The 26,927-nt window shown below is 29.1% G+C and overlaps 6 protein-coding genes across 6 annotated transcripts; 4 read left to right on the forward strand and 2 right to left on the reverse strand.

The window, feature by feature from the left end:
- The first annotated feature begins 831 nt into the window (after positions 1-831).
- On the forward strand, positions 832-4,301 carry LOC113852733 (LOB domain-containing protein 4). The gene is made up of 2 exons (XM_027483090.1): positions 832-1,011; positions 3,966-4,301. Exons 1-2 carry the CDS (start codon positions 832-834, stop codon positions 4,299-4,301), a joined length of 516 nt encoding a protein of 171 aa, XP_027338891.1.
- Positions 4,302-6,523: 2,222 nt separating this feature from the next.
- On the forward strand, positions 6,524-7,552 carry LOC113852207 (metalloendoproteinase 1-MMP-like). The gene has a single exon (XM_027482447.1). The coding sequence runs from the start codon at positions 6,524-6,526 to the stop codon at positions 7,550-7,552; it is 1,029 nt and encodes a 342-aa protein (XP_027338248.1).
- Positions 7,553-9,948: 2,396 nt separating this feature from the next.
- LOC113864019 (photosystem I reaction center subunit III, chloroplastic) lies at positions 9,949-11,040 on the reverse strand. The gene is made up of 2 exons (XM_027497800.1): positions 10,221-11,040; positions 9,949-10,131 (listed from the first exon to the last, which is right to left on the reverse strand). Exon 1 carries the CDS (start codon positions 10,894-10,896, stop codon positions 10,228-10,230), a length of 669 nt encoding a protein of 222 aa, XP_027353601.1. The 5' UTR covers positions 10,897-11,040; the 3' UTR covers positions 9,949-10,131; positions 10,221-10,227.
- A 3,566-nt stretch (positions 11,041-14,606) lies between these two features.
- LOC113853237 (tyrosine/DOPA decarboxylase 2-like) lies at positions 14,607-16,355 on the forward strand. The gene has a single exon (XM_027483753.1). The coding sequence runs from the start codon at positions 14,620-14,622 to the stop codon at positions 16,123-16,125; it is 1,506 nt and encodes a 501-aa protein (XP_027339554.1). The 5' UTR covers positions 14,607-14,619; the 3' UTR covers positions 16,126-16,355.
- Positions 16,356-18,666: 2,311 nt separating this feature from the next.
- LOC113853284 (pectinesterase inhibitor-like) lies at positions 18,667-19,308 on the forward strand. The gene has a single exon (XM_027483839.1). It carries the CDS (start codon positions 18,667-18,669, stop codon positions 19,306-19,308), a length of 642 nt encoding a protein of 213 aa, XP_027339640.1.
- Positions 19,309-26,146: 6,838 nt separating this feature from the next.
- LOC113852208 lies at positions 26,147-26,719 on the reverse strand. The gene has a single exon (XM_027482448.1). It carries the CDS (start codon positions 26,717-26,719, stop codon positions 26,147-26,149), a length of 573 nt encoding a protein of 190 aa, XP_027338249.1.
- Between the last annotated feature and the right edge of the window lie 208 nt (positions 26,720-26,927).

The following is a 26,927-nucleotide window of genomic DNA, read 5'->3' on the forward strand; positions in this document are numbered from 1 at the left end:
AACTATATTTTTTATAAGGGTTTTAACTGTACCAGCCATTATTATGGATAAAATGATTGGTGACCATTTTTAAAACGTTTAATTTTTTTTCTCAAAACGTTTAAATTTATTATTTTAAATTGATATGTTAATTTTAAAAAATATTTTTATATTTAAAATTATTACTTGTTCTTATGTTAATTTTTTCTTTTCTTTTAAATTTTAATTATTTTTATTTTTAAATTAAATAATCTGACAAATATTCATGTGATTAACGTTTCATATTGTAACAACTCGGAATTTATGACCCACGTAAGGGTAGGAAAAGATGTGTAAATTGAGGAATTCACTACTTATATTTTCATGTTATCTTATGGCATTTTGAAGTGAGACAACTCACATACATCTTTTAAATGATACATATAGCAATTGATATTGCTAACCGTGAAATGTGTGTTATGATTAAAAAAAACTGTTTAAAAACAATATAATATTTTTATTGATTAAAAATCATTACTCTTTAATTCGTGACGTAGTGGTACCCATCACTTTTGCCCTTTGGAATTTTGGCCTTACCTTATAATAATAATAATTATTATATAATGCTGGCCACTCCTTCTCTCCCCCACATGCCCCACTCGTTTTTTAATCTCCCACTTTTGTTCACTTTCCAAGTATTTTTCTTCTTCCATTCAGCATAGATCGTTGCCTCACTTGCTGGGCACTTTTGTTATGTCTTATTAGTCATTCTTCTACACTAACATTCTTTTTCCCTCCCTTTGGTTTTAAGGGGGGAAAAGGGAAAAGAAAAAGAAATTAGAGTAACACACAGCTAGATTCCAAGCAAAATTGATGAAGGAAGGGGGTGGTAGGAAGCAAGGTACAGCATCACCTTGTGCTGCATGCAAGCTTCTTAGAAGAAGGTGTGCACAAGATTGTGTTTTTGCTCCATATTTCCCAGCCGATGAACCCCAGAAGTTTGCAAACGTTCACAAGGTGTTTGGTGCCAGCAATGTCAACAAGATGCTTCAGGTTCACTTTTTTTTATCCCAAATTCCTTCTTTTATTCTTCCCAAATGTCACTCTAGAGTCTATATTGATCACTACCCCACATGTCTTACTTAGGCAACTTTTGATTGTTAATGTTTGTAAAATGTTTTTCTACATGGGACTTTGCTTTTCATTCCCTGGGAATACATACACATTTCCTTATCTATATCCTAGTGTTATCCTCAGATGTCTTGAAAAAGGAATACACATATCTCAGTAATATATATATATATATATATATATATATATATATATATATATATATATATATATATATATATATATATATGTTAGACACAACATTATATGAAAAAATTTTAAGAGAATAAATATTTTATATAATATTTTCTATTGCTTAAAATTTTGTTGAAATTTTTATAACAATGCAACTAGACCTTGTTTGCTTTTTTATTTGGATGTTAAAAAATAATTAAAAATTTTCAAGGTAGGTAACTAATTTTTTTAGTCTTAATCTTTGTTAAAATTATATCGATATAAACCTTTTCTACAACCATAATTTATCTTATTTTGTAAGTTATTAGATTTTTCACACTTACTAATAGTGTTTTCTAGATGTGCGTACAAACATCAAGATAGTTATAGAATTTTCTTAATTAATTTCTGATATGTATGTTTGGTATATACGTAAACAAAAAGTAAAAAAAAAATGTTTGGGCTTATACCTGTTCCTTCCTACAGTTAAAAAGATGTTTCCGAATTAAACTTTTTATTTTTTTTTTAATTTTCTGTCTCTCATATTACAATTAATCTACTTTAATATATTAAATCATTTATAATTAGTTTTTCAATCTTCTGCCCCTTTTGTCGGGCTAAATCAAGGCATTGACCACTAAGACCTATGCCTAAGGCTCTATTTTATGGGAGCTACACATATAAGTGCATAGAAAATTATAAATTTTAATTTTAAAAGATAACGTACACGTAGAAATTTAAAAAACCCACTTGAAATGTTAAATTTTATAAAAATGATAAATTATTTTTCAAAGTATATTATTAATTATCCTTGTTGTTTTGACTTCAATTGAAAGAAATTAAAAATGAAATTAACAAAATCTCATTTACATTTGAATATGTCTAAAAATTTATAGCAAAAAAATGTCTGAAAAAGATTGAATCATTATTCTATTAATTCAAAAGGATTTAATTTTAAAACTTCATTATACAAATTTAATAACTATTTTACATTGCAAAATGTAAGAAAAATAAATTTTCAATTGTTTTCTAAAAATATTTGTTCTATAGTATTAAAAGTTTCTAATATATCTTTCGGTTAGAGTGTCAAGCATCTTGACTCTATTTAATTTATCTATTTGGCGTAAGTATGGTCATTCCTTTTTTTCTAAAGCATTATTGAAAGGTGACCCTGGCATCTACTCAAATCTTGGGGGGCATGATAAAGGAAATCTTCAAATTATTCAAATTTAAACACCATCCAAAAATAATTGATTTACTTTTTTTAACTAGTTTTCGACTTAGATTTCTTTTCTAAAATAAATGTTTAAGAAAGATATGTATTTTCTCATCAATTAAAAATGAAAATGAGTGCAATTAATTTTGAATCATATGGTTTATATGATTAAAAAAAAGGCAATTTAAACTTTAATCTTAACATTTTTTAAATTATATCATTTTTATTTATTGTTTTTAAAAAATTCTTTTAAAAGATTAATATGTGTTATATATGTCTTAATATTAGATTTTTTGTGTGTGTGTGACCCTAAGTATTATTCACAGTTAATTTTGAAGAATGGCAAAAAAATTTATTAAAAGATCTCTTTATAATAATTATTAAGAGATTTGTTTAAGTTAAAATAATTAAAGCGGTATGTTTATTTTTCTAAAAAAAGTATAATTTTCTAAAATAAATAAAAATATATAATTTAAATAATTAATAATCAAATAAATCAAGTGTAATTTATCTAAAAAATAATGAAAAATAAATAATAATAATAATAATAATCACAACCAATGTGGCTTTTCTTTAGTAACTTTTTTTCACTTCTTTTCCTTTTCTTTAGTCACCCTTGAAAATTTAACAAAGACTGAGAAGATTTTATTCAATTTCTTCATCTTTCATCATCATCTCTTTGATTTTGCTTTAGTATATTTTCGTATTTTAAATGAGATAATGATGCGCTGCTCAAGGTTCATTAAAATTTAAGTATAAATAAATCTAACATATTCACATAGGGCACATAATGTATGTGTTGCAAAATTTTCAAAAATAACAACAATAATGTAAAGTATATTTATATATTAATATTTGGTCCAAGTTAATGTTTGAAAACAAATTTAATAAATGAATTATAATTATTAGCACTGTTGTTGTTATTATTTTTATTATTAGTTGAATTTATTTGCTAGAGTACACTTGCTTTCTTCTAATTTTTCTTTCTTTTGTTCTTTTTAAAAGCTAAATGTATATATAAAAATTGTTAAAATTACAGTAAATTGCATTTTAACATGAAAATGAAAACTTATAATATTAACATAAATTTACTTGAAGTAAAGTTGATGCCAAATTAAACACAGAATAAAATTAGTTAAAGAAGGAAAACATGTTTAATTATTTAAAAAAATTAAACAAAGGGAGCTTTCATAATCGTACATTCGGCTACATGGGGGGAGCCAATAGGAGCTTATAAACGTGATTTTGGCGCCCAAAGTCACGGTCAAGCACAGTCAACACAACATACATAACAAGCAACGTTCATTTGTGAAACACATTTGAGAATAGGACAATTGCGTAGCCGTTACACAACAAGACCTTCACTTTCCACAGTCAATAAAATTATATTTTAAAAAGTTTTGGTTCTGCACCACGTGAACCTGTCTCTTGAAAGATTTGTTTTTAATTAAACATTAATATGTGAATAATATTATAATTAAAAGCATGACAACCGTCAATTTTTCAGGACCTACCAATGCATCAGAGAGGGGATGCAGTGAGTAGCATGGTGTATGAAGCCAACGCCAGAGTCCGAGATCCTGTTTATGGGTGCGTTGGAGCCATCTCTTCGCTTCAACAACAGATTGATGTGTTACAGACCCAATTGGCCCTGGCCCAAGCTGAAGTGGTACACCTTCGGGTCAGACAAAATAGGTGCTTTTCCAATCCTGGGCCCGGGCCCACTAGCCCAACCAATAGTGGGTCCCCTTCATCCAAGATCATGGACTCACATGCTAAGCCTATTTTTGACATGGACATGGTGGTGGATCAAGCCGAATATGGTGGTTCAATGTGGTCATAACTTATTTTATTACAATGATTATATTCTAATTAGTGTCTATTTAGTGGACCATGGGGAGAAACAAAAGCAAACACAAAATGGCTTTCACTTGGTGAGTGTTGGAGTAGTGGTGCCGGCTGTGGTCGGGCTACCACCGTGGTGGAGGAGCTGTGGTGGAGGCCGTTCGCCCGCTTATTTTAATCTTTATTTTAAAAAATGATTTTTCATTGACATTATAAGGTGTAAATATGGTTATTTGTAGGAGTGTTTATTGTTACTTGCATATTTTGTTATCACTTTTATTTCAGCGAGTTTTGTCTAAAATATCATTATTATTAATATGATTACACGAGAGAAAAATCATATACATGAAGGATGTATATGATTTTAGGGGTGTTGTGACTTGGCCTTCTGCAACATGACGGATGCACCATGTGGCATATACATGGATTTTGATAGACATGGCTGCTTCTTCTAATGTTAGAGTATTCAGTATTGCAGAACATTACCTTTTTCATTACCTTTTTAATTACTATTATGGCTATGTTCTCTCTTTTATGTCTCTCCTTTTTAGCTGGTTTTTAATTATGACCATTTTTTTGTCTGCGGTTTGATTTATAATTTGTGTGCGAATGAAATATTATATATGTATTAGAGTAATATTGAACAGAAAGTGAATGGAATAAATTATCATTTTTAAATTTTTTTGTGTAAAACCTTAATGTTAAACAAAACAAAGGAAAGGGAAGAATAAACAATTTATCAAAAGGTTTATGTCTTAATATGAAAAAAATAAAATCATCTGTGCTGTTAAAGGCTTGTTGACCTTTAAACTTCTTTTGATGTTCGTTTATTAAGCCCATCTAAAAATTCTATTCCGTCGGGTTACTAATGTTAATGTTTTTATATAAATTCATTTAATGTTTATGAGATGAAAAACCAAAGAAAAGGTTAATTTGAGGATATCAATGACTTCTCAATTCATAGTATGTACATTATCTAATTATCTATTTTTTTCATCATAAACTTCATCTAAATTTTCTTGACTTTGAAAGAAAATACATAAAAAAATAATATGTATGTAAATATAATTTTATTTTCTCTCAAAATATATACTTAAATATATAGACAAGTTAAAAATTATTTTTAAGATGATTAATTTGATAGATAATGACCTTATTAATTTAAAAAGCATATACGCACATTATATACATATATATATATTCAATAAAAAAATTCCATCATCTATATATATTTAAGGCCTATTTAGTAGACATGATATGATAAAAAAAAAAAGAGTTAAATAAAGCATAATAAAGTCTTATCTTATTTTATATTTCTTTTTATCCATATATCAGTTTACATTTGATAAATAAAAAAATAATAATTTAAATACATATTGTTATCTTATCTTATATATTTTTAAACCAAATCCCCACGTACTTATTATGTTAGCTTCAACAAATATTAGAAATATGATATGGTTTGTGTAATTGCATTAAAAATTCATGAATGGGAAGTGTTATATTGTTATATTCCATCTTAATAATTTTTGTTTACTTGTAAATGTATTATTTTTCATTTTAAATATATTTATATCTTATATTTTATATTAAATTTAAATACAATTTTAGCATAATTTATTATTTTAATTTAATTTTATTGTAACACACACGCGAGTGATATCTAATTATGAACATGTATTTATATTTTTTTTTAAAAATTGAGATTATTCTAGCTTTTAATTTATAAAGGGATTTAATACTTTGAAAAAGTTTTTTAAAATATGTATTATGCATTAAAAAAATTATTTGATATGGATTGTCTTTTAAATAAAACTATACTCTTCCTGTTTAGTAAAATTTTATGTTGATGAAAAAAATATGTACGCTGTAAAAAGTAAAATTATTTACCCAATCTAAACTTTAAAAAAATAGAGTGGATCTATTCAGATTTAAATTTTTTTAAAATAAAAATAAATAACTATTTTATTTGTACGATTTGACTAAATGATCTTTCAGCTTAAAAAAATCAAATTGTGGAAACATTATCATAGAGATTTGTTATTCGAATAATTTCACTCAATTCAAAATTCCGGTATTGTTTTTGGTATTGTAATAGATAGAGAGTAATAGATAGAGATAAGAATAAGCGTGTGAAAAATAACTATAAAAGGCTTGTTATGTGAATAGCATTATTCACTCCATCTAAAATTTCACCTTGCGTTGCTTTTCTTGGAAAGCATGTTGAAACCATTGTTGAGTATTTTCCTTCTCTTTCTGGTGGCACAACCTTTGGTTGTTCACCCCAGAATACTGAGATCCACTAACGCACACTTCATTCATCAAAATCACGAGAGCAATATTCAAAAGGGTGATGAGACATCAGAACTTGTTTCAGTTGCCAAGGCTAGGAAATATCTAAAAGCATTTGGGTACCTAGAATCAGATAAGGTTGATTTCAACGACACGCGTGATATGAAAACCAACGATGAAATGTTCGATGAAATGTTCTATGAAAACTTGGAAGCACCAATAAAAAAGTTTCAAGAATTCTATAATCTAAAAGTGTCTGGAAAACTCGATTCAGAAACCATGAAGCTAATGTCAAATCCACGATGCGGAGTTGCTGACGTTGGCACTATAGTTCCTTCAAAATTTGCATTATCTGATTGGAAACCCAAATGGCTTAAGACACACCTTACCTACACTTTTGATCCATTGGGTGTTAAGATTGCACCAATAGATGTTTTAAGGAGTATCTTTAACCTAGCATTCAAACAATGGTCACGTGTGTCTACATTCACATTCGAAGAAGTTTCAAATAATGGAACGGATTCGGACCTCATAGTTGGTTTCTATAGCGGAGACCATGGTGATGGTTTTCCATTTGACAAATATGGACCTAGTTTGGCTCATGCTTTTGCACCAATGGATGGAAGGTTGCATGTTAATGCGGATAAACCATGGAGCACTAGCGACCCAATTGAAAGTGGGTACTATGATTTGGTGTGGGTAGCTATGCATGAAATAGGACACCTTCTTGGGCTTGATCATAGTTCCCATGACAATGCTGTTATGTATGCTTATGTGAATATTGGTGAAAATAGGAGGAAGCTTAGTGATGATGATATTGCCAAAATAAATCGCTTGTACTCTTCGTCGGGTTTTGGCAATTACTCTCAGTGTCCTGCGGTGCGATTATTGTTTAGTGCCATGTTTACCTTCTGGTATTACTCGCTTCTTGTCTTCTTGTTTTGTAAATATTTTTAGTTCTTTTTTACAATTATTTGTATTTCTTTTTTTATCCATTTTATATCTAAGCATTTCTTTTCATTCTTTGAACACTGCTGATAAAATTAATACTTATGCTCTTTTATTAGATTTATGGGATGAAAAATAATATTTAAGCTTTGATTATGTTGACAAATAAGAAGTACTTCATAATATTATTTATTTTTAACAACGGTTAGAACTTCAAATCATTTTAATCGCTGGATCAATTTAAAAGTTTTAACATTATGTTATTAAGAAATTTCAACTAATCTAAAGGACTGTGTAAAAAAAAAAAGTGACAAAGCTAGCTAGTTATGTTATTGAAGTAAAAATAAATTAAAAAATGTTAATTGTTTGATGTATATTCTTTGAATGATAGCGTTTTTATCTCAATCATGGTGACTTTTTAGATTTTTCAAAAGATAATTTTCTATATTAGTCTGACCTGTGCCATTGCACATGTAAAGAGAATTAAAGGTCAAAGTATATGACTAAAGGTAAGATTACATTTAAAAAAACAAATAAAAATCAACGTCTTAAAAATTAGAAGCCTAATACAAAATTACTAAATAAGATTAAATTAAATGGTATTAAATCAAAGATATATAATTTTAAAATTTTAAGATTAAAAAAAATTAAATGCTCAATGCATAAAAAAATCATGTGGAATAAGAGAAAGAGAACCAACACATAAAAATACTTATGATTGAAAATGAGACTCAGAATTTATATATAAACGTAGATATGTTATAATATTAATTAATTTTAATTTTTGACACACTATGTTGGCAAAGATGTTTTTTTCAATTTAATATCAATTTATTTTTTAAAATTAAAATATTTTCTCTTCAATTTATTTTTATTTAATACAATAAATTTTTAATTATTAATAAGTAGAATATTTATTATTTTTAAATTTAAATAATTTATCAAATTGAAAAATAATTCTGCAATGTACTTTTAATTTAAAAATATCTGTACAGTGCATTGAAAGCTCATTAGTATTTTATAAATAGCCATAAAGTAAAATACATAAATTTTAAACAAAACTAAAAAGTTATACAAACATACTCCTACATAATATTTGAATTATCTTGTTTTTAAAAAATGAGAATAATTAACTGCTCATTATTTTAAGGAATATATTTGATCCCGTAACCTAATCATTCATGCATGACATTTTTATCGAATTTTTATTTTAAAAATAAAAAATCGATAAAAAAATTCTTATTGTTTAAGTTATAAAATTTAATTTTATAAACCTGTAGATTCAAATTACCGATTAATTTACGTGTTTGGTAATAGAATTTATAAATTTTTTTAAAAAATTATTAATTAAATTATAAAATCTATATAATAATAAACTCAAAACCACCGAAAGGAAAGAATTTTTAAGTTGATGTATATAACTAACAATAGAAATATATTCAATTTTTTTCCTGCTATACCATGAATTGAACGTCTAATTTTATTTTGGTTTAAGCAAAAATACTCACTAAAAAAAATTAAAAATTACTTTTAAACAAAATTTACTTAAATAAATATTTTTTATTTAAACTAATTTTGCATACTTCTCATTATAAGGATAAGAGAAAAGTTGAGTGTGAAAGGAAAAAAAGACTAAAAATGAAAAAAATTGGTAGGAGTGGAGTGAAAGAAAAAAAAAAGAGTAAAAAAGTTAGATATAGAAAAAAGAAGAAAAAGTGAGTATATAGTAAAGTGACAATGGAAAGAAAAAAAAAAGTTAGATATGAACTAAAGGTAAAGAAAAAAAGAATTTGAAGAAAGAGAATAGTTAGATATGAGAAAAAAAATAAAAAATAAAAAGAATTTAAAAGAAAGAGAAAAATTGAATTTAAGAGGAGAAAAAATATTAAATATGAAAGTTAGAAAATAAGTGTTAAAGCTCTGAGGAGAAGAGAAAGAAGAGTAAAAAGTTGAGTAGACTCAAATTTTGTATAAATAAAAAAATATTTAAATTAATTTTACTTTTAAAATATTTAAATAAGTTATTTTTGCTTAAACTAGTTTCCGCGGCAACACAGAATCGGGATCCGGTAGAGTTTATACGTTATTTAATATATATTTGTATATTAATATTATTTAAATTATTTTTTTTCTTGCTCGTGTCTGCACCATATATTGTAAGAGGCGTGTCGTCCACACGCCCTCGGAGTCCTTTGGAATAAATGGAATTGTATTATCTACATCTTGAAATTCACATCAAAACTAGAATCACAGGATTAGCGTTTCTATGTTATCAATCTCTTAATAATGTGATACTTAAAAACAATATGTTAATCCGTCAATGGAATTTGGGATTTTTCTTTTTTTAATTTACTTTGTTTTGGTATAACATCGGTATTTAAATATATCGATAACTGAGACTAGAGTGAGAAAAGAACCCAAAAGCTAAGATCTGGTTGATTGTGGTTCACATGCAGATTACATCATGTACCATATTAAAAAAATTTACAAAATGAGCACATAAATATCCCCCCCACAATTAAAATCTCCTCTTCTTTCCCCTGGCTTCCTCCATCCATCGTTACATTCACATAACCATCGTCTCTAATCTGACAATAATAAATCAAAAAAGATAATGAAAATCATTAACATTAAAGAATAATAATAAGATTATAAAATAAAAGAAGAAAAAAAACACCTTAAAATTAGACGTCCTTGGCAATGAGATCACCATTCACCAATTCTCTGTAAGCAGCAACGGGCCAACTGAATCCCCTAAAGATCAAGCTAGAAGCGAGAGGAACATCGATGATGATCTCTTTCATGGTCGGTTTCTTCTCGTCACGAATAGCAATCAAGTAGCTCCGACCCACCCACCCGATCCAACCCGCGATGTACAGGAACAGAAAACCAGGAGTAATGAACTCGCCCCAGTGTCTCTGGTCACCGTTCACGATCAGATGCGGCAACCCGTCCGCGCCACATAGCAGCCCCTGTTTCGCGTAGTTATCGAACCTTCTCTTCGTCTTCTCCACCGACGCCTTTATAGCCAGCGCGGGGGCGCTGTCCGGCGCGTACAGCTTAAGCGACGATTCCAGCTTCTTTATCGACTGCTTCTCGCGCTTCGCGAATTGCTTCGATTCCTTGCAGGGAGTAAGGCCGGAGATGTCGGCGACGGCGGGGAGCGGCGCGGAGAGGAGGATGGAGGAGAGGGCGAGTGCGGCGGAGAAGGCCTTTAGATCGGAGGACGCGTTGGTCTTGTCAGGGTTGGAGGTGGAGCAGAGGATGGTGGTTGGTGAGGGCCTGTGTTTTGGGCTGAGTTTGGGCCTGAGGGGCGTGGGTTTGGAGAGGTTAGTGGGAATGGTGAGAGACATGGTTGTGTCTGTGAGTGTGAGTGTGAGTGTGAGGGAGTGTGGAGGGAGAGGAATGAAAAGAGGATTGAAGGTGTGTGGGATTGGAGAGAAGAGAAAAAAAGGTTTTTAGATTCTGTGAGTGAGAGGGAGAGATTGGTGGTGGGTAACTATGGTGATTGTGGATAAGGTGAGATATGGAAGGACGCTGACATGGATCCTTCGTATTGGTTCTGCCTTTCTCACACCTTCTCCTTTGTTATCCCCCTTCGGGTTGGATAAGGGCCTCACGTGCATGCCTCGTGCCTCCTCACCCCTGATATTTGACACGGTACGTGTCCCCCCCTTTTCAGCTTATCTGACACTATTTCTTATTAATTCAAATTTATTATTGTTATAAAAAGAAAAAAGGATCAACTTATTGAAGTCAGCTTATAATCAAATAAATACGATAATTATAAATAGACAAAAATATTTGTTAATTAATAGTGTTATTTCTTTTATTTTTTGGAAAGAATAATAATTATCAGCGATGTGTATTTTCGTGTGAATGAAATATGGTTTCTCTTTCTTTGGGGGAGAGGTTTGAGTGTTTGACTAATAAATGGAAAATCAGTTAGATAATCGGTCCAGATGATCATTGAGATGAATTGATATGAGTAGTTGTTTTGTAGTTTGAACTAATTTTCATTGCAACCAAAATAGTAGATAGAACACAATGTTTGTAATGTCATATGGTAGATTCAGGGAATCATAATCAAAGGTAAAAAAAAATGGTATTTGAGATCTAAAGAGAGACAAAAGAAACAATAATGAGAGAGCATGTAGACAGTCAGATGTGAATGCTAGAAGACCACGAGATAGAGAGGAAGAAAGAGAGTGATGACGTCTTTAGTATATCGTTGTATATCTTTTATTTCCATTCATTTACTTTATATGTTTGTTTAATTTTTTAATTTTGACTTAAACGTTGATAAATTACATTTTCTTATGTGATAAGAACTCAAAATCATGTTTTTTTTATAATATTTGTAGATGCTAAAATTTATTTTTGTACAAATATTTTGAAATAATTTTATTTTGAAATAAAAAATTAATTTTTTTCACAAGATTAAAATTAACAAAATTGTTAGTATGATTAATATATATAAATTAATCGTTCATACTAAATGTCAAATTTATATACTTATAATTTAATAATTTTTTTTATAGAATACAAATTTGATTAATCTAATTATTTAAAGATTTGTATTGATCAAATTAATATTATAAAATTTTAAATAAAAATAAAAATATTAAATACTTCCTTATATTACTTTATTTTAATAAATACTATATTTTGAAAATATAAATAAATATTCATATAAAAAATTATATATATATATATATATTATTTATTGAAGAAGCTAATTTTTTTTTACCTCCCTTCTTCCTTTAATAGATGTAATGAATTTAATCAACCATCAATTTAATAATATTACATCTAAACTTAAAAAATATAAGATGTTCCTTAATCCCTGATAAATAAAAGACATTGAATGACATTCCTGTTAAGTTAATATTATTAGCTGCATAAATATATATTTTTAATTTGATTAAATTTGTGAAATAATTAATAAAATAAATTGATTTTGTATGCTAAATTGTACTATTTTTTCAACACAAAGAAATCAAATTTGCTATTGCATATGCTTAAGCAATATATATATTACTCAATAAATCACGAGAATGAAAATGATACTAAAAAACAATATTCACTGTTCAATTATCATCGTCAAACTTTGTATGGATTTTATTTTTTTTGTTATGTTTGAAAGAATTCCATTTTTTCAAGTTTAAAAGGTCAAACAATATGGATTTTATTTCTTATTATTATATTTCGAATCTGTTGAATTTTAAAAATATAATTTAACACTAATTAACATTTTTTAAAAGCAATACTAATAGTTAAAACAAAAATAATTTGTGGAGAATTAAAAGAAAACATTCAGTTAATGAATACTAGCTTTGTTTTAAATTACATATATCTTTGATTAGAGTAATTCTATTTGAGGCAGGTAGTACTGCTATGAGTAGCTAATAAATACCAATTAAAATTGTCTAAATATAAAACTTTAATTTGTTTTCAGTCTAATAGTTCTTAGGTTTCCTTTGGAATCACTGCAACCATATCATGCTGCAATTTGATTAATGCATCAAAGTTTGCATTAATTTGTGGACAACAAAAACCAACTATCACGACATTTAAAACCTTTTACTGATCGTTCTTCCTAAGGTTTAACGTTGAAGAGGGGATGAGATGAGACCATTTACAAATTTCTTTTCCTTCAAAAGAATAATACTCTCTACAACAGATTAACAGAGTCTTAGTTATATATTATATATAACATATTATCGGTCAAAATAAAATAATTCAATATAAAATTATAAATTTGACCATTCAGGTCAACGGATTCAAACTTGTCTATTATATAAAAATAATATAGTAACGGTGATTTTTTCGTGCAGTGGAAAGGAATGAGATTCGACGTAAAATTGATACGATAAGATATGTGTGTATTACAATAAAACACGCGTAAATTTTCTGTTGATATTACAGGATACTTTTTCTCCTTCATTTGGAAATGAAATCAAATGGGAAAAAAAGCAAGAATATGAAAAATAGAGTAAAAAATATTTAATATTTAAATTTGTTAAATTAAGAAGGAAGAAAATGATACCTTTTGTATTTAAACGAGTAAAACAGAGAGAAAATTAAAGCTTTTTTTTTCATAGTGAACCTAGGATATAAAATTTCGCCCTTCTTTTTGCCATAACATTCAATTAAAGGAAGGTATTTTCTTCTTTTTCTTATTTCTATAACATTACAAGTTGTGACCTGACCTATGCAATGGCAATGGCATCATTTAATTCATAAACCTAACAAAGTGATTTTAATGGGGGCTCGAAAGTGATCGAATTGGTTGGCAAAATCAATGACATGGACTCTACTAGAAGATTAGCATATTTTCCTCCACGCGTTATGAGAGCTAACTTGAGCAGGTCTATGACTGTGACCTCACAATCAATGAATTTGTATTATATTTTCTATTAAATTAACACATTTTTTCAATACACTTTATCTCTTTTTTTTTTTTTATAATAAAAAGTCTGAAAGAGAGTATGACATTTAACATTCCTCGTTTGCATAATTAGATTAGCACCTAAAACAAATTGCATATTGATATCAATATGACCAGAGGAGCACAAATATGATGCTTCAGGCATATAAAATTTAAGTGTAGTTTCTAAATAATGTTAGTACTATTTAATTTTCAGTTAAAGCTTATATAAAAAAAATTAGTATTTAAAGTCGTCATACATTATTAAAATAAAATTCTAATTTTAATTAATTGAAAATGAAGCTAAAATATTTCTAAAAAAATACAAAAATTTTGTTTTAACATAAATTTTTAAAATAACAAATTTCTTTAATACTTATATTACTAAATTTATTCAAAAAATTAAACAAAATTTATAAAAGTCACGAACTAGATTAATAAATTTTTTATATAATATCTCAAACATTTAGAGACTAATCCGGTCCATATAAGATATTTCTTTATAAACGAAGGATGTATAAACAGAAGTACTTCAATCTGAAACCAAAATTTAAAAGGTTGAAAAGACAGAGCACTCTGGTTGTGTCTATGTTCTATATATATTTATGTATATAGTTTCTTCAAGTTAACCAATCATACACTCATCATGAACCCCTTAGATCCAAAAGAATTTAGAAGGCAAGGGCACATGATGATTGACTTCCTTGCTGATTATTACGAGAATGTTGGCAACTATCCAGTTCTAAGTCAAGTAGAACCTGGTTATCTTACAAAACTCTTGCCAACTTTTGCCCCTCTCAATCCTGAACCTATTGAAACCATCCTTCAAGACATGCACCAACACATAATTCCTGGCATAACTCACTGGCAAAGTCCTAAATACTTTGCTTACTTTCCCTGCAGTGGTAGCACTGCAGGGTTTGTAGGAGAGATGCTAAGCACTGGACTCAACGTGGTTGGTTTCAATTGGGTGTCATCACCAGCTGCCACTGAACTTGAAAGCACTGTAATGGATTGGCTTGGACAAGTGCTGAAGCTTCCCAAGGCTTTTCTCTTTTCAGGTAGTGGTGGAGGTGTGTTGTTAGGGACAACTTGTGAGGCCATTTTGGTCACACTTGTTGCTGCTAGAGACAAAATGCTTCAACAAATTGGTAGAGAGAATATAGGGAAACTAGTTGTTTATGGGTCTGATCAAACACATTGTGCAGTTCAGAAAGCTGCTCATATAATAGGAATTCACCCCAAAAATTTCAGGGTTATTAAGTCTATGAGGTCAACTTCATTCACTTTGTTGCCACAATCACTGTTATCAACCATTCAAACAGATGTGAGAGATGGATTGGTTCCTTGTTATCTTTGTGTCACTGTGGGGACAACTTCAACCACTGCAATTGATCCATTAGGACCCCTATGCAAGGTGTCAAAAGAATATGGCATGTGGGTCCATGTTGATGCTGCTTATGCTGGTAGTGCGTGCATTTGTCCAGAGTTTAGACACTTGATTGATGGAGTTGAGGATGCAAACTCTTTTAGCCTTAATGCTCACAAATGGTTTTTAACTAATATAGATTGTTGCTGTCTTTGGGTGAAGGATCCAGCTTCTTTGATAAAGTCTCTATCAACACATTCAGTGTACTTGGAGAATAGCGCTTCTGATTCAAAGCAAGTGGTGGATTACAAAGACTGGCAGGTAACTTTAAGCAGAAGATTTCGTGCACTCAAAGTGTGGCTTGTTCTTCGAAGCTATGGTGTGGCAAATCTTAGAAATTTCCTTAGAAACCATGTTGAAATGGCCAAAACTTTTGAAGGTTTAGTGAAGCAAGACAAAAGGTTTGAGATTTTTGTGCCTAGAATGCTTGCTGTAGTTTGTTTTAGGCTTTCACCATCAAAAGTTGCAAATATTGGCAATGGCAACGTCCAAAATGGAGACCTCAAAATTGAGGATGTTGCAAATGAAATCAATCGTAGATTGTTGGATTCAATCAATGGTTCAGGCACTGTATACATGACTCATGCCGTTGTTGGAGGTGCTTTTGTGATAAGGTGTGCTATAGGAGCAACTTTAACAGAGAAAACACACGTCTTCATGGCTTGGAAGGTGGTGCAGGAACATGCAAATGCCATTCTAAACTACGGAATCAAATTAAATTAGATAGCAAAAAAAAAGAGTTTTTTTTTAAAGTGAAGTTCAATTGTTCAGAAACTCCATTAGTTAAAGTGGTTGCAAAATAGAATTCGTCTTTGAAGTATATTCCTCATTAGTTGAGCATAAGTATTCTGTATTTTGGTTTTATCTTGCAAATTGAACTTGTTTATTGTTATCCTTCATGTCCAAGTTTCTAACTACATGTCAAATTCATTATAAATATATATATTTTTATCTTTTTTACAAAGTCAAAGCACATTTATTATATTTATCGATCTGCTATTGGACACAAGCTGAACGTTGCTTCAATCGATGTATCCCATTCCCATCACTGTTATCTGATCATTTGAAATGAGATTATTCCAAATATTTTCATGGATAATGATTCTATACATTGGTACAGTATCTTTAAGTAAACAAAATTTGAGTGACATAAAAAGTTTTGAAGGAAGTGAGCACCCCTTCTCATTTTCTCAACTACCAACCAATCACTTACGATATTATTGCTTCCAGATAACTCTCATGAAGAGTGCCAGTGACCCTCGCAGCTTTGGCAATTTGTCATTGCTTGGTAAGAGGAATGTAATGATATACTACTTTTTAAATGCAATTTTTAATATATTTTTTAATTTATAGATTTTTTTTATAATTAGTTAATTTTTAAAATAAAAAGTTTTTTAAAAAGTGGTTAATTTATAAGACATGTAATCTGACTTTTATAAAATAGACTAATAAAGAGAGATTTGCTATTTCATTTTACTTATCTTCCAAAAAATTCTCTTACATTATACTTTATAAAGTAAATATTAATAAAAAATTATTTATTATTTTAAAGATATAAACTATATTTAATAATAATTTTAGAAAAATAAAAACATTCTTACGTTTCTCGTGGGTTGGTAACCATTAAATGGTATATATTCATTTCCACTCTCTGCCCGCACGATTTGAATTTCATTCCAAAATTGTAGAATACCATCAATAAACTTTCCCCCTTCTTTTAGGACCTTGTTAAAGTGTTTATTTGATACACAAATTAAAGTTTGGAATTATATTTTAATCATGAAAGTCATTTTAAAATTAGAATAATAAATTTAAGATATAATTCTACAAAATTATAATACAATTAAAATTTAACCTTTTCAAGTTCAAGCCTTCCCTTACAAGAATATTAATTTAGTCAACAAAATGAACCCAAAATAATTAAAGGAAGAATGAATCTATTTTTTTTTAAGTTAATTTGATTAAGTTTGATGTAGATTAAATTCACAAACACTCATAAAATAGTAAATTTTACTTGTTTTAAACACTATTAGCTTAAATTACATTAAATTTTTTTCAGTCCAACCCACTAAAATTACTCGTTTTGAGCCATGGCTCATCCAAATACGTTAGCATGTTTTTGCCGGCTCTAGCTCTAACAGTGCTCCTTTTCCTCTCCTTTGTTTTTCTCTATCTTTTATTTATGTATTATGCTCTCACTTTTATTCTGTTAATTGACATCAAGCACTGAATATGCAGTGTGTGCATGCTGTGGGAATGGTGAGGTGAACGTGTGTGAGAGTGAGGTTTGAATTAAAAATTTTGTTTAAAAAATATTAATAACTTGTTACTAAGCAAGCTGAGTCGAGCTTAATTTTCCTCTATTTTTTATATTTTTGTTATTTTGTTACATATTGTTATATTATCTTTATTTTACTTTTATTTTTTTATTGCTGTTTTTAGTTGAGCTATAATAATCACATTAATTTATTTTTTCGGTTGAGCCATAATAGTTCATAATATTAATGTGCATCGATTAATTTAATTATTAATATTAGTGCATGCGTATCACAGACCAAATGATTAACAAAATAAAAAATTAGAGATTATTTTTTTAATATTAGAAATTAAATTGATCGAAATTTTAATTTTGGAGACCATATGAATTTACTACAAGGCTGTCGACTAAATTTACTTTTTCATAATATCATAAACCAAATTGATTATTAATATTGGTTTTAAGACAACATTTAATTCGCCTCACTTGTCATGACGTGGTTTCCAATTCTTCAGAGAACTTTCAATATCTTAACTTCTCCCTCATTCTATTATCCTCACAAATTTATTTTTATCAATTTGTTCAATGTTCTAGAAACACACACACACACCCTATATACCAGGTCTCGAGTAATAATCAACCACATCATTATCTCAGTTATTCTTAGTTATTAACATTTCATTCATTGTCAAGCTATTTCCTTTATTTCTTAATTAAGAAATGCTTGTCCTTATACCATGGCATGTGTAGCAAACTCCAACTTGAGGAACACCAACGGTTCAAAAAGGAATACACAAATAGCCTATCATCAAACATCAAAAAGCCAATAACAAGACAGTTTCTAAGTTGGTCCAATATTTTGAATGGAAATCCTAATTACATGGACAATAACAAGCCTTTTAAAATCCCCTCAATCTTCCTCTCATTCCACACAATCTAATGATGATCACTTTCATTTCCATTCGTCTCATCTCCAAGTTTTAAATACTTTTTGTAGAGAAGAGACAATGGATCATCATGATTTCACGATCAAATCCTCTCTCCTCATCCTATCAATCTCTTCCCTCATCCTCCTCGCCAATGGCGCTTCCTCATCACGCAACAACATTCACGCTGTGAGTCGATCCCTTAACCTCAATCACATCAAGGAGTTTTGCCAAAAAACCTCAAACCCAAACCTTTGCGCCCAAACCATTGAACCACACTTCCTCCATGGTGACCTTGATCCCTTCAAGGCCCTCGAAGTGGAAGTAGAAGCCACCCACAGCCAAACCACTAAAACCCTAAATCTCATCCAAACCCTACTTGCCAAACCCGACACCACTAAATCATTGAAGGATTCCCTTGACGCATGCAAGGACCAATACCATATGATATTGGACGCTATCAAAGAAACAAAAGACTGTATGGCTAGATTCGATATGATCGACGCAAGTTTCAAGTTCAGTGCCGTGATTTCATACCAACAAACATGCAAAGACCAATTCGAAGGTGATGCGTTCCCACTAAATGATGATTCTGAAGCCGTCTTCGAATTGGGAGGAAACTGCTTAGACATCATTGCTGATTTGAAAAAGGGTCAGGAACCTAAGAATTTGCCACCACCACAAAATACCCCAACCAACAACATCATTGGAACCGTGTCATAAAAGATTAAAAGATTTGAAGAAACTGATGAAAGGGTCTGTTTATTGATTTGTTGGGTTTTCAATGCTCTGCAGCCGACCATGCATACTGGAATTGGTACGTGCATGCAATTGTGTAATTTGTGCAATTGCATAGTAGTATTTATCTGTATATAAACCATGTGAATGTTTGAGTTTGATGATTTAATAGTAACTTTAGGTTACATTTAAAGCTTCTAAAGAGATTTTAAGAAAATATTATAATTTCTTAAAAGTGTGGTTGGTGTTAATAATTGATAGCATATTTGATCAATTCTATTGATCCTGTTATCATAGTATAACTTTATGATGTTGTGAGTGTTAGGGTAATATTTATTATTTTATTTTTTTACTATTCTATCCTTTTTTTTGTTATAATAACTTTACAAGATATTGTGTTTTTTTTTATTATTCTATCTTTTTCTTGTGACAGCTTTACAATAACTAAATTGGAACTATAAATGAATGTGTTGGTTCAAATACAATATCTTAATAATACCAAATGATGAAAGGATATGACTTTCAAATTCTATATTGTAGTAGCAGAGCTCAAAAGAGTGCATGCACGCATAATATACTTTATATTGACATTTATTTTAAAAAAAATTATTGGTCTCTATTTTCAAGATTGAGTTTAATTATTCAAAAATAATAAATTTTAAAATATATTTATTATATTAAAATATAAAAAGGTAGTAATTTTTTAATAAAATTTTACTATTTTCAATTCTTTGAAATTAGTTTTAATAATTAAATTTAACATTCTTTTTATTAAAATAACAAAATCAACACTTTAATGGAATTTAACATTCTTTTACAGTATAAATGAATTTAAATATATTACTAATATATTTTTATATTATCAATTAATTAAATATAAATTTCAAACTAATTATTAAAAATAAATAATTTTTGTGATAATATATTATCTATTATTAAATAAGAGCATATTATTAACAACTAAAATGAATTTTATTTTTTTTATTTTTTTTATTTTTTAACTTTAACCTTCAAGATGATAGATAAATAAATAAAAATAGTAAATTTTTATTATAAAATATATATTATAATTTTAATAAAATTAGTGTCTATTTTTTATATTTTTTTATTAAAATTCAAGATAAATAATGAATAATAATAAAATTTTACTAAAAATATTTATTCATTATTAATTGGATATATAGTTGTGTGTTGATTTTACAGTTTTAATGAGTTATTAATTGAGTGCAGTTTGTTTTGGCACTATTGTTTTTTGAATGTAACGATATTTTTTTTGACACTATAAAATCTCTACCAAGATAACTGGTTATTCCAACCAAAAACAACACGAATGAAATTAAAAGCAGGACGAAGGACCAGAACAAATAACATATTCTTTGATATTCCGTTACACGATATATCAGTATCTGTTTTGATCGCAAAACTACATTCATATTCATGATTAACCTCCTGAATTTGCAGCGAATGAATGCATTTTGGATTCAAAATCTAATTTCAATTTTCATATATATATATATATATTCTATTAGGATTGGGTAAAAAATCAACCCCCAACCAATTTCTTTTTCAGAAAGAATTCAGACAATAAGAGGATTCACTTCTTATCTTATATGATAATTATAAAATACAAGTCAAGAAAAAAAAAATGGCTCCTTGCTCAAATTTGTTTTCTAGTCGGGTCTTTGTTCGGCCTGCCCGTCGGCGTTAAACAAAAAGCATGAAAGTTAACCAAAAAGGCCCTCCTCTCAGAACTGGATGGGACTGATCTAAGAGTCATTTTGTCATCTTTGTACTGATTTCTACATCACGATTACTTTAATACGTTGATAAATCATTTTTTTTTTACAAAACTTTCAGCAGAGATAGGGAAAGCTTTGTTTTTGAAATTACGGATCTATCACTTTGGAAAGAGAGAGGAAGGTTTTGGGATAGGCAAGAGAGAAGAAAGGATGAAGAAGGAGTGTCTTCTTCATTCTTTTGCCGCTTGTTATGTCTATTGCAAGATGAGTAAGTAAATGAATACTAAGTTGTCGACCAAAGACATCTTGATAGCTAAATGTACAGAATTGAGCCATGCACAGTTACTATGGATTTAGAGGTACAAATAGAAAGGAGAGTGGCGAGGTACTCAATTTTGTATTATAAGTATTTTTTTCTATTTTTTAATATTTTTTATATTAGTGGTATTTGTTTATATATAAATCATGTGAATGGGTGATCTAATTGTAATTTTAGGCTACATTTGAAGATTTTAAAAAAATATAATAATTTTTTAAAAGTGTGCTTGGTGTTGATAATTGACAATATAGTCAGATCTAACTCTATAGTGTTAGGATAACACTTGATATTTTATTTTTTACTATTTTATCTTTTTTTACAACTTTACACGCTATTGTGTTTTTTTACTATTTTATCTTTGTTTTGTGACGGCTTTATAAGAACTAAATTGGATCCAAGTAGCAGTGTGTAGGTACAATGCCTTTTGATAATACCAAATGATATAAAGACATGATTTTCAGAGATCTGAGTGCTAGGATAATACTTGATATTATATTTTTTACTCTTTTATCTTTTTTTTTTTTACAACTTTACTTACAAGCTACTGTATAATTAGAAACATGATATTATATTTTTTACTCTTTTATCTTTCTTTTTTTTTTTGACAACTTTACAAGCTACTGTATAATTAGAAACATGGATAAGTGTGTTGGTTTAGGTAAAATACCAAGTGATGGAAGGACATGACTTTCAAATTCTATATTGTAATAGAGAAGGTCAAGAAGCATGTGCACACATAATATACTTTATATTGATATATATTTAAAAAAATTTATTAGTCTATACTTTTAAGATTGAGTTTAATCATTCAAAAATAATAAATTTTAATTTAAAAATATATTTATTATATTAAAATATAAAAATGTAATAAATTTTTTAATAAAATTTTATTATTTTCAATTATTTGAAATTAGCTATAATAATTTAATTTAACATTCTTTTATCAAAATAACAAAATTAGTACTTTAATTTCTTAATTTTATTTATAATTTTCCCTGATTTTTTAATTTTTATTAAAATTTATAAAATTAAAGCAAGAAAAACACGTTATTAGTACTTCTAAAATTATAATACATAAAAATAATAAATAAATAATATGTGACAAAAATAACTAATGAATTATATTAGAAAAAAAAAATGTTAGTTAACAATTTTTTGTTACTTATATTTTTTTGTATACCTTATTATAATTTGTAGCAAGGTTACATTTGGAGCTTTTATGCTATCCTTCCTTTATTATTCTTCCTTTGTTTTTATTTTTCTTTTAATAAAGTTATGAGAATTTTTCACAAATTTAGTGAATCATTTAGTTATTTTTCCTGTTGTTGGGTCAAGATAAAGTTTGCATGTCCATTTTCATTCCCATTGGAAGCTCATCCCATTCTTTCTTAGTTAAATTCACTGAGAAAGTGAAAGGGAGAAAACCTGGTATTTACTTATATGTCATAATCTCTTGTTTACTCAAACAAAATTTTTTATTTAGTTTTTATTTTTACTCTTATGAAAGGCAAACAGTATCAAAAACAAAACAAAAATCCATAAATGCAGCAGTAATGACACAGTATATTGAACAAAAAGCATAGTATTATTAAATAAATTAAATTTGGGTTCCATAATTTCTGAGCAAAATTATAATTGTCTAAGCCAGCTCAAACACATAATCTCGAGTATAAACATTAAAATGGATCTAACTAATAAACATTTGAGCATAATTATGAACTTTTTTTTACCAAAAAATTTAAAACGAAATTTTCTTTTCACCTAGCTTAATCTATAGTATCGTTCACTGATCAAGCCAATATGTTAACTGACATTTATTTGATTTTTAAATTAACAACCAATAATAATAAAAATGCTTATATAACAAAAATCACATATATCATATATATGCTTTTTTATATTATTAAATGAGTTCAAGAACCCAAAACTCAAAGAAGAGAGAAAACTACTCAAGATTTAGGGTGATTCTAAAGTCTTCCTATTCATTGCAAAAAATAAGGGTAATATGACTTTTGAAAAGCATTAAAACATTGTTAATCGTTGATAAAAATCCAATGGTCCAAAATAAAAGAGAGATAACCGATCATACAAGTTACACTATAAAAAAAGAAATTGGTAATTTAATGTAGACATTTGTATTTGTACTATTTTGAGTTCTACATTTTGTTGTTTTATATTTTATATCTATTTGTTGAGTTTGTACTGTACACTCCAGCGGTCATAAGTGAGCTACAACACATCAGTTTATGCATTCAATGGTTAACCACATAATTACAAGCACAGTAACAACATGATATTAGAGCAAAATCAAAGTTTTATGTACTAGAATAGTTTGCCAAATTTGATCCTTGAAACGCATGTCTACTCCTTCCTAGTCCTTAGTAAGTATATTGACTTTAGTACGAGCAAGAAGTGTAACATAACTCTTGAATTGCGCTGCATTCAGTCCCAATGGATTGCCTGTTGAAACGTCAAATTGTATTAGAATCCTTTCTTCAGCGTTACTTCGAACTATAATATGTGAAAGTTTGGTCGAAGGCCGACCTTTCCTCTATGAGCTCCCAGCCATGAGTGGTCAACAGAACAGGGCATGTGTTTGACGATTCATTTCATAAAGATATACGCATGAATTTGATGTCCACATCAGTGCACCAAAAGAGCCAATGTGATTTATTTCAATCTATTATTACGTTACTCATGGCGTTAATTGGGACATCGGTCGACATCTAACCACCCGATGTAGATGAAGTCTCCTTCTAATTTTAACATCTTCTGTGTATTAACATCAGCTTGAGGACAGGTCCCATGTTAATGTTCATAACCAAATGTAAAAGGACCGTTTCGTAGTGTACACCAACTTGTTTCTTAGGCCGCCTATGCATTACTATGATTATTATTAAACAATTATATATGGAAGATTGGATTTTACAAATCAATCATACAAAATTGCTATAGTGAATTTATTTGTTTTATGTTTAAAATATGCATGGTATATAAGCTAACATGCACTTCAAAAAAGAAATTGCCCACAACCATCCACTTTCTAGTCATTTTGCATTTTGGTCAAATTAAATTATGTAATTATGACATCTTTGTTGCAATATTGTTAATATTTTTGGTAGGTAATGTTACCCGTGTACTTAAAGGTTGTTGATGTGCTGGTAAATACAAATTCCTCGTGAATTTAATGGATGTTATTGTAATATGCATTTAGTCAGATATAACATAACGTCTAATTTCAATATTTTAGACTATTATCCATGCAGACATAGGTGTGAACTTGTATGAAAATTATATAATTACACAATTACACATTTTTGACGTGAATATATATGTCTACCATGATCACAGTTTTGCATAATAGCGATAACCACTAAATTTAATATATTTGAATTTCACAAGTAGAAATGGATGTACCCTGTCACTATACTATATATTTAAAAAAATTAATTGACTAATAGTAAATATGTAATGGGAAAGAGCGTAGGAAGTCCACGTCCCATGGGTAATGGATGTTACCTTCCATCATTGCATGATAACTTTCTGCTTTTAAATTAGTTCGGAGATGTAAATACTTCCATTTGATAATAAATCATAGTTTTATATCAATTTAGATATATGAATGGTTTTATTTCATGATAACAATTCAATTATATCGGCCAGATGATGCGCCATATGTAAATATCTCCATGACTATGATAAGTCGTGGTTTTAGATCGGTTCGAATGATGCCATATGTGAATAGTTTTATTTTAAGATTTTTCATACATTTACATCGGTCTGATGAAGCGGCAGATGTAAATACCTTCATGACAATCATAAGTCGTAATTTTAGATCAGTTTGGATAATGCCAATCAACGATCTAGATGTATATAAGCTTCGTATTTACTTTTTTACCCTTCATGACTAACAACAAATTCAGGTTATTAATATAGTTTTTTACTTTTTTTTTGTTTCAATTTTAACCATCAATTTAATACACATTCTAATCAATGGTCTTAATTGTTTGAAATGTTTGAAATTTACTTATGCAATAGCTTTATTTTTACAATTCTATTTCTTTTGCAACGATTGAGAGGACCTTAGAATTTTCTTTTTTTAAACTTCTTTTGAAGTGCAGTGTTTGTTGTACAAGTGAGAGCTATTTTTTTTAACTTTATAGTGTTTGCTGTACAAGTGAGCCACCTTATTGATATTCTTAAATGGTTGCAAATTTAAAATCAAACTATGTAAAGTTTTGATTCAGTTCTAGAATTTTGAAATTATTTAAATTTTTAAAAAAATAAAAAAAAATTATCAAATAAATTTTTAATTAAACTAGATATCCAAACACACAATTTAATAAACTACAGTCTAATGTGAAATGATAACATAAAGTTCATTTAAACAGTTCATTACTTAACGAAAAATCCAATTCACATTGTGGGGAGAAATTAAGAGGGCCCAAAATTATAATTTATTAATTCTGAATTATTCTTAAGTTATGAAGTGGCTGTGGCTCTCAACATAAATGTATACTTCAATTGTATAATGAAATAAAATAAAAGAATATATTTTATTGTGTGTAATTAAAAAACGATGGAACAGAAGAACAAGAAAAGTCACATTAAAAAGTAAGAAAACATTGGTTTCTTTTTTCTTGTTTCTTAGTATGACACACAATATAGTAAAGCCCACACATTTCACCCCACTCCCACAGTAAGGCCTGAAGAATTGGGCCTAAAAAATTCCAATAGAGGGAATGCAGCCCGTGACTGGATCAACCTAAGCTTGTGGGCTTGTGCGGGCTCTACGGGCCATCTCTCTATCATCAATGGCTTTCATAATGTCCAAACAGTTACTTCCAAGATCGAACACCGTCTTCGACTCGGCGACAAACTCCGCAGGAATATTATTGAAATCGTCGTTACAAGAAGAGTAATAAGAGATCACAGCGCTGAACTTGAAACGCGATTCCGACACATCGCGCTTTTCCACGAGCTTGATGGTTTCGGCAACAGCGTCGAGTATGTTGCCGTACTGGTCTTGGCATATTTGGAGGGAATCGGTGAGGCCTTTGGGGTTGCCAGGTTTGGCGAGCAATGTGTTTATGAGAGAAAGGGCTTTCTGAGCCTGTTGCTGCGTCAAGAGGACCTCGGCTTCGAGGGCTTTGTACATGTTGAAGCGGAGAAGGGATTGGACTTTGGGCAAAATGGTTTTGTAGCAAAGGAGAGGAACGCTCGTGGGTTTGCATATGGTCCAAACGCGGGCTTGGGGGGAGCGCATGCCGGCCGCGTGGGTGTGGAGGAGGAGGCATGAGATGGACACGAAGAGGATTAGGGTTTTGTTGAAAGCCATTGTTTTTGTTTGGTTCCTTCTCCTAATGGAGAGGGTGGAGAGAGAATTAGGAGAAGGAAGAGAGAGTGCCTTATTGCAACAAGAGTGTTTGAGGATATTTGAAGTGATTCCAAAGGTTTTGCATGCAAATCGGGTTCAGTAATTTTAGAACCGTTTCTAGTTATATAAGGATCTTAATTTGACTTTTACACCCGTTAATTTTTTTTTC

Source organism: Abrus precatorius, unplaced genomic scaffold, assembly GCF_003935025.1.
Source record: "Abrus precatorius isolate BTA unplaced genomic scaffold, Abrus_2018 Scaffold10, whole genome shotgun sequence".
Classification (NCBI taxonomy): Eukaryota; Viridiplantae; Streptophyta; class Magnoliopsida; order Fabales; family Fabaceae; genus Abrus; species Abrus precatorius.

Bases quoted from the DNA above. Each gene is read 5' to 3' on its own strand.
- LOC113852207 (XM_027482447.1), top strand. From the start codon at position 6,524: ATGTTGAAACCATTGTTGAGTATTTTCCTTCTCTTTCTGGTGGCACAA.
- LOC113852208 (XM_027482448.1), bottom strand. From the start codon at position 26,719: ATGGCTTTCAACAAAACCCTAATCCTCTTCGTGTCCATCTCATGCCTC.
- LOC113864019 (XM_027497800.1), bottom strand. From the start codon at position 10,896: ATGTCTCTCACCATTCCCACTAACCTCTCCAAACCCACGCCCCTCAGG.
- LOC113853237 (XM_027483753.1), top strand. From the start codon at position 14,620: ATGAACCCCTTAGATCCAAAAGAATTTAGAAGGCAAGGGCACATGATG.
- LOC113852733 (XM_027483090.1), top strand. From the start codon at position 832: ATGAAGGAAGGGGGTGGTAGGAAGCAAGGTACAGCATCACCTTGTGCT. The intron at 1,012-3,965 runs GTTCACTTTTTT...TCAATTTTTCAG, and splicing joins ATGTCAACAAGATGCTTCAG to GACCTACCAATGCATCAGAG.
- LOC113853284 (XM_027483839.1), top strand. From the start codon at position 18,667: ATGGATCATCATGATTTCACGATCAAATCCTCTCTCCTCATCCTATCA.